Genomic DNA, 8578 nt, shown 5'->3' with positions numbered 1-8578 from the left:
CAGCACTGCTCTTATAACAACACATTTTCATAAACTTTGCATGGTTACAGGTGTGTGTGTGTGTGTGTGTGTGTGTGTGTGCAGTGCATGTTTTCATATTTCTGAGCTAACTTGTACCTGTCAGCTGTTTCTGTATCTCTACAGAGTTTGTGTCTCTGAGCAGAGCCAGGGCTTCTGTGATGCCCCCGCAGCGATGTATCGCCTCCTTGTTACTGTCGTTTTTAAAGGACAGGTTACGGAGGGCTGCCGAGGCCGTCTGGCTGACCTGTGGACTGGGGCTGTGCAGCAGACTCACCAGGGGAGGGATCCCATTAAACTTTAACACCTGTGAGACAACAAGGCTTCAGGATTTAGCACAGCTGAGGAATGCAACAATTTACTGCAACTGAAATCACCGAGATTTGTCATGACCTGTTCCAGATTAGTTTCATGACACGATTACAGCGAGTTAAATAATACTTTACTGTGAGAAATGGAAGGCAAAAGCAGGAAACCAAGGATGACAAAACATATAAATAAATAAAAATCAGGTTGTCTGCACATTAAAATAAGATTTTCATAAACTCAAACCATGTTTTTGATCATTATTTATAATATCATATTTATGGTCAGTGGTTTCTCAGCAATTGCCTGTCAAGGTGTTTTCTTCCTGTAAAATATCCACACTCTGTCTAGTAATTTTCATTGTTTGTGGCGGAGTCTGCCGCTCCTGCACTGGAGTCAGATAACTTGCAGTACCTACAACACAAAGGACTCACTGGACATTGATTTCTCAGCCTCGCTGGTCATTGTTCCCTCACATCAGTTTGACTGCACTGTAAACAAGTACAACACTTGCTCTTCTTTAGCACTTCTGCCAGCGAGTGTTAACCGTGGTAAACCATAGTTAGCACAGTGCTGTTACCATAGTAACCACAGGTGTTGCCAAACAAACAAGGACAAAAATCCTGATCATTTTAACTTTAAATGGCCTTGTTAATCTTGTTGCTCTCTCTTGTAGAGGAGCCCTAAATCAAAGTTTAGTAGAAATAAGATTTTTATTCCATTATTATACAGCTGTCTGTAATAATTTTTGCTTGCATTGTGCTAGTTTGATGCATATACCAAAATAAAACTCTTTTTTAATCAAACTGACTCATAGAAAACCTGAGGTTGGGAGTGCTGTTTGGTTATGGGTCTACTGGAGCCCATGCTAGAAAGAGAGGGGGACAAATAGAACTAACTTTTACCTCAGGGACTAAACTACTCAACAAGTTGATCTGGCCAAGATGAGTGGGATTTCACTTCAAAATATAAATTCAGTTAACCAGAGTTACATTGGATTAGTTTTCATTTTGCCAGAGCAATAAATTTAATAAATTTTTCCACCTTTGTCAATGTCCATTTCTCAAAGTATCCACGCTGAATCTTAGCGTACACCGAATGGCAACTAAACAAGCAGTCTGACACTTTGATAACAGGATTGCCCACCTCCTCTTTAGCCCTGTCATCAATGAAAGTGTTGTGCTGTATGTAGGAAGCTCCACAGTGCTGATACGCCTCAGCATCACTGGAAAGACACTCCACGGCCTCCTTCATGGTGATATCTGTAACTCTGCTGTTCCCATTGGGGCTGTAAGAAACAAGCCGCATAATGCTATTTAAACACATTTTAAGTATACAAACAGATTTTGTTCATTCAAAACATTATATTTATATCATGTAAAATTAAGAAAATGATGCTTGTTTGTTCCCACTCACCCAGAATCTACTTTGGGCTTGGGTGCACCGTCGGTGACTGTAAACTGAGGCTTTGAAGACATTTCAGGATCCTCATTTGGGGGCAGACCTATGCGATAACTAGGGTACATATGGAAATAGGTCTTTTTAATGTGTTCACTGTGAGGCCTGGAGGTCCTCCTCTCAGAGAGGAATCTCTGTGGAGGAACAGAGCGTTTTGGCGTAGGGCGCTGCAAGGCCATATCTGGCTCACTGCGGCTGGTGTTGGGCTGCCTGGGTGGTGCTGAGCTGATGGGCCCGTAACCCCTCTCATACTGATATGCATAGGCTGCTGTGCTCCTCTTCTGAGACTGTGAGATGAGTTGATTAAGAGAAAATGAATAGACAACCTACATTTTAATAATCAATTAATCATTTGAGTCATTTTCAAGCAAACGGACAAATATTTGCTGATTGTACCTTCTCAACTGTAATGTGTTTTTGATAGAAGCTTATTGTCTGCGTTGTGGACTGTTTATCAGATAAAACAAGTGCTAATATAATGTAACAATGCCACGGGGGTTTTAAGACACTATAGTGACTTTTTTTAAAATTCTGACACTTTACAAACAAAATTATTAATTCAGAAAATAATTGGCAGATTAATCAATCATTTAAAAAGATCTTAGCTGCAGCCTTAGTCTTTCAAATAATCCACACTGAAAAAACTGTAGTTTAAATAAGACCAAAATCAACCTCTCAAAACACCAAGAGTAGAAACTACAACAGCGGGTTGCTTAAAAACCCCAAATCCCAGGAGCACTCCTGTTATTGCCCTGGCTCCGACTGACAGTAATTTTAAAAACTGTGATTATAATAACAACCACCAAAAGATAAGCTCTATAACTTACAGTTTTCGAGTATCCATTTCCAAAGAAAACGCCTCCATTTGCTGTTCCGGACTGTGCCTTTAAACCGTCCCCGAACACAGACTCATAGGAAGGGCCTGAGGAGAAAGGTGGAGGGTTATTGGCTGTTATCACATTACAGCGCACACCTAAAGTCACTGCCACGGATTTATTGTCTTTATTCAAGGGAGAACACTCTTAGCATTCAGTTCCCTAGGGGCAAATCTGAAAAGGAAAACGTGATTTAGTTAGTCTACAAGGATTCTTGCTCAATAAAAGTCAAAGTGTTACCCTTATTTTGAAAATCTGCATATTACAAGTCAATCAGTAACCACCCTGTTACAAATCATTAAGCTCCCTCTCTAAATAAACAGATGTTTTTCATTTTACAGACACGGTGAATACTAAAATTAAATTAAAATAGTTTACTCTAGTTATTGTGGTTTAAAATGTTTCACCATAAATGTTATAAATACACAGGTCTCAGTTTTTTTCTTTTTGTTTTTGTTACTCGTGTCATTAATCAACATGATCTGGAGTGTAAGGTTTTAGGTCATGCTTCTCTAAAACCTTAGTTTTCCCTTCTGTGAGTTGTGCCTCTGGCCCTGCACTGCAGGTGGCTCTTACTTGTAGGAGACAGAGACGATGATCCACTCCGGTTGCTGAACTGCCTCGACTTGGTCCTCCTGATAGTTTGCACTTGCTCCCTGACGCGCTGCTCCCCTGAACTGTACTGGTTAACGGACGGCAGGGCCAGCGAAGTGTCGTCCACATTCCCGATGGAAATGACCGATTTCAGTGGATCCAGACTGGTCATTTTTCACCTGCCCGAGTGGTCCAGCAACATCCGAAAGAGACTCACAGAAGCCCGTCAGCTGCGGAGCGTCGGTGTTGGCTGAGGCAATAAGGGCGCACCTTGCCCTGCCCTGCACTGCACTGCACGGTCAGACCGCACCCATAAACACACAATAGACACACAAGACTGAACTTTTGTGTGGCATTAACACTCTCCTTACACTTTCTCATACGTGTCTTGACAAATACATCTCGATTGCATCATGGTTAAAGTAGGCTACTACAGTTCCCCACCAGAAAACGGGCACTGATGGAAGTAACGAACTGTAATGTACCTTATTTCATGCTACTTGATGCTTAGGAGGTATTGTACTTATTTAGAAACTCCAATACATTCATTTTACTACGACTAAGTTACATTTCAGATTTCATCCAATACCCATAGTTTTCAAAACATGATGTGTTATTACACGCACCTCTCAGTGCGCAGCTCCGCCTCCACAGCTACAACATAAAACACTGTCTACACAGTACTAATAATGGTCAACCATAAAAGAAATGACAATAATACTCTATTACAAGTGAAAGTAATGCATTCAACAACCCGTTTTATTAAAAGTACAGAAAAAATATAAACAAAATATAAACTGTAGCAGATTTGCATTCATTTTTGGACTTAAATGAAGCCATCTGAGACAATAAGCAGAGAAAACATTGGCAGGAAATGCTGATAGCATCTTTGTCAAATAGCACCAAATATTTAAAATGTGCATGTTACATTGTTTCATATGGTTATTACATGCCATGTTCTTTTGTGTAAAAGTGTAATGTCAAAAGTAATCAGCATAACTTTCAAAACAATGCACTGCAGTAAAAATCACAATATTTTGATGCAGGGCTTTTGTTTATGATTAAGTCATTTTATATTGTTTATCCGGGGTATTAGTTTTAAATAAGGGATGTAAAATCTGGATCTGGGCCAAGGTCTAGGAATCAACAGAGACTAAATTTGATCACATTTTCAAGTAATGTCAAGTCAAAAAGTACACTAGGGGCTACTAAGCATTCATTACACTTTCAATGTGTAATGAATAACCACAAACCCTGTCTAAGCCAGTCTACCCACCACCACAGCTGAGTCAGTGCCAGTCACTCCTCCTTACCTGCCACCACTGAAACAGCTGGAAAATGATATTACTGCTGCATACTGCAAAACAAAAAAGGCAGTTAGCTGCAAAACAGACTAGAACAAGATAACAGAATAAGATGATGACAGGATGTAGCTAACAATTTTAACAATGCTCATTTCATTGTGGATGAGCTCACTTATCTTCTCTTATGTGACTTAAATATCAAATAAGCTTAAATAAATGATTTCTGTTGACGGCCAAAGATTAAAACATAACTTAGTAGTAGGAGTAATGTAACTTGCCGAAAATGCCAAACTCAGGTTGCGTGACAAATACCACAGGTATTTGAACTGGCCCTGCCAAACACTCCTTCCCACACTTGATCACGTTGCCTTTCTCAGAAATCGCTTTGTAGGAAATTAAACCACATTCCACCAAATTATGTCCACAGTTCCAAACTTCACCTTCTGTGGAAATAGGAAAAACTGATTTTTTGTATACAAACCACTTTTACTACCTTGAAGGTGTAGGATTATGGTTCTTCTTACCATTGCTAACTCTGAGAGACCAGACAGTCCAAGTAACTTCAGAACAGTGCTGATTTATTCAAAGGATCACAGGTAAAATTAACATTACACGCTCAGGTATCTTGCACCTCCAACCTGCTCGCAGGCAGATGTAAGATGAAAGACCCTGAACCCACCAGGCCTATACATTATATCCCTTCGGTTGGGCTAGCCCCATACTACACAGAAACGTCAACCGAGACGTCTCTCTTACCAGCTTTGCAGCTGGCCATAACAGTAGTCAAAACATGAAGCAAATCAATGTGCATGTGTGTGTGTGTGTCTCTTGATTAAGTGGTGTGTAACTAAAAACATTCTCACAGACTTCTAGTAACATGTCATGACATTAAACATAAGAACATATTATGGCTAAGGCTACAGTTATACACGCCATAATAATAATATTAAACACCCTGTCTGCTGACAGTCATCAACTCTTCTCTCTAGTTATCCTTGACCAGATGTACCCTGTAGAATCTCATAAGCATGACTAAGCATTTAACAGTCTAACTAGACATCCTGTCTCCACTAAACATTTCTAATACATAAAGTATCTAACCAATATCTGACTAAAAATACCTAACAAAAAACTGTCTGCTTGCTTGTGTAGCTCTACTGACTTATTTAGCATTTTCACTTGTGAAACACAATTGTAATTAAACACTGAATGCACCACACCCACGGGTGCTCTTACCCGGAGGGTGAAAATGTGCCAGGGGGCAAAGTGAGATCTGGCAAATCTCCTCTCTCTCGCTCTGTCATCTTTGTCTTGTAATTGCGGCTCAGGAACCAGTCTGGTGATTTAATGTTAACCACATTTGTTTTCATTTGTGACGGTCACCTGCTGCACGGACATATGTCTCTCTCTAGTGGTGAACGTGTGAATCGTTTGTGCATCAGTGAATATTGTCAGTCATTCGTCTGAACACTTTGTTACCTTTATCCAGAACCAGAGCAGTTCAAAAGCATCAGTAGAAATCTTTATTACTGCTTTCATGATAATGCACACATCAATTTTCAACTGGAATGAACATCTGGTATAATTTTTAATTCTATGAACCCCAAGAAATTAAGAAATATCAAGTACTTTTCCAACTTTGTTACAATTTTTAAATAACCGTTGTTAGACTCTTACTAAGTCATTCACTGATTTTTTTTTTTTTGTGTCATACATCAGTGGAAGTGTGTTTTCTGGTTAGCTAACTAAATGCATTGCACACTGTCACATCCCTCGAAACACAGGCCGAGGTGGTGGCGTGGCAGCGATCTTTGACTCAAGCCTATTAATCAACCCTAGACCTAAACATAGTTATAACTCATTTGAAAGTCTCACCCTGAGTCTCTCACACCCAAACTGGAAAACTCAAAAGCCTGTTCTGTTTGTTATTGTATACCGTCCACCTGCTCCTTATTCAGAGTTTTTAAGTGAATTCTCAGACTTTCTGTCTGATTTAGTGCTTAGTACAGATAAAATAATCATAGTAGGCGACTTTAATATTCATGTAGATGCCGACAATGACAGCCTCAACAATGCATTCTGTTCATTATTAGACTCAGTTGGCTTCTCTCAAACTAAATAAACCCACTCACTGTTTTAATCACACTCTTGATCTGGTTCTGACATATGGCATCAAAACTGAACACTTAATAGTTTTTCCCCATAACCCTCTTCTGTCTGACCATTTTCTAATAACTTTTGAATTTCCATTAATGGATTATACTCTATGTGGGAAACAATTCCACTACAGCAGATGTCCATCTGGCAATGCTGTTACCAAGTTTAAGGAAATAATTCAATCTTTATCTACTTCAGTGCCGTTTGCCAACACAGTGGAAGGAGGCCACCTTAACCTTACTCCCACACAAATCGATAATCTTGTTGATAGTACTGCAGCCTTCCTGCGTAATACACTTGATACCATTGCCCCTCTGAAAAAGAAGGTAGTGAAACAGAGGAGGCTAGCCCCGTGGTACAGCTCGCAGCTCCGCTCCCTAAAGCAGGCATCACGAAAAATGGAAAGGAGGTGGCGCTCCACTAAGTCAGAAGAGTTTTTCATAGCCTGGAAAGATAGTTTAATAACATATAAGAAAGCCCTTCATAGTGCCAGAACCACATTTTATTCATCACTGATTGAGGAAAATAAGAACAACCCCAGGTTTCTTTTCAGCACTGTAGCCAGGCTGACAAAGAGCCACAGTGCTGTTGAGCTTAACATTCCCTTAGATCTCAGCAGCAATGACTTCATGAGCTTCTTTACAAATAAAATCACAACTATTAGAGAAAAAATTGGTCGGACCACTCCCACAGCTCTCACAGATGTGCCATCTACTACAATGGCTTTAGAAACATCTGGAAGACCTCATTTATACTTGGACTACTTCTCCCCTATAGATCTCTCTGAGTTGACCTCAACAATTGCTTCATCTAAATCATCAACAGGTCTCCTGGACCCCATCCCGACCAGGCTGCTCAAAGACGTCTTTCCCCTAATCAACACATCCATACTAGATCTGATTAACCTCCCTCTATTAACAGGTTATGTTCCACAGGCTTTTAAACTTGCAGTAATTAAACCTCTACTCAAAAAGCCTACTCTTGACCCAGGTGTCCTAGCTAATTATAGACCAATATCCAATCTCCCATTTATTTCCAAAATCCTTGAAAAAGCTGTTGCAAAGCAGTTATGTGACCACTTGCACAAGAATGATTTGTTTGAGGATTTTCAGTCAGGATTTAGAGTCCATCATAGTACAGAAACCGCATTGGTGAAAGTCACCAATGAAATGTCCACACAAGAAAGGTGTTCCATCAGGGGTTGGTTCGCACAAGTATATAAAGACAAACACACACGCACACACCACATGTCAGGAATCGGCGCGTTATGCTGCCAAAAATGTTGAGGGTGAACTCAATTAAAAGGCCAGACAAGGAAATGTAAAACAAAACCGTCTCTTTAATAAGAGAACTAACGCTAAACAAAACCATACAAGACACGGTGAAACACAAAAATCACAGGTCGGTATAAACAGTCCGAGATCAGAGCCAGCAAACACATACAGCAGAGGAATCCAAATACGTAGTCCAAAGGGAAGTCCGATAATTATACACAGTGACAGTCTGAAGCAAGAGGGCAAGGCAGAACAGAATAGTCAGAGGAACAAGCCGGGTCAAAAACACAAAGTACCAAAACCGAAAAATGCTGGAGAGTGAGAGGTGGCGTCTAGAACAATCTGGCTGGGATTGGTGGGTGAAGGCTGCTTATGATGCGGTGCAAACTATAATGAGCAGGTGAAACTAATGCGGGTGATGAAGAAAGTAAAAAGACCAAAACTGTGGTGAAACAAAACAGGACGTAGCATCAAAATAAAAGCCTGACAGGAAGCAACACAGAACCGAATCATGACACCACACACACACACACACACACACACACACACACACACACACACACACACACACACACACACCACACACACACAC

The 8578-nt window shown here is 40.3% G+C and overlaps 1 protein-coding gene across 1 annotated transcript in view; it reads right to left on the bottom strand.

The window, feature by feature from the left end:
* Positions 1-4596, bottom strand: part of pkp1b (plakophilin 1b) — a 9994-nt gene extending 5398 nt beyond the window's left edge. The window contains exons 1-6 of the mRNA XM_020620351.1: positions 4565-4596; positions 3234-3542; positions 2610-2704; positions 1741-2069; positions 1471-1612; positions 118-325 (exon numbers count right to left, since the gene is read on the bottom strand). Coding sequence (XP_020476007.1) covers positions 118-325; positions 1471-1612; positions 1741-2069; positions 2610-2704; positions 3234-3423 — 964 coding nt within the window. The 5' untranslated portion in view covers positions 3424-3542; positions 4565-4596. The remainder of the gene's footprint in view (positions 1-117; positions 326-1470; positions 1613-1740; positions 2070-2609; positions 2705-3233; positions 3543-4564) is intronic.
* Between the last annotated feature and the right edge of the window lie 3982 nt (positions 4597-8578).

The sequence above is a fragment of the Monopterus albus genome, unplaced genomic scaffold (assembly GCF_001952655.1).
Source record: "Monopterus albus unplaced genomic scaffold, M_albus_1.0 scaffold1.1, whole genome shotgun sequence".
Taxonomy (NCBI): domain Eukaryota; kingdom Metazoa; phylum Chordata; class Actinopteri; order Synbranchiformes; family Synbranchidae; genus Monopterus; species Monopterus albus.
This window is presented reverse-complemented; position numbering and strand designations above follow the sequence as displayed.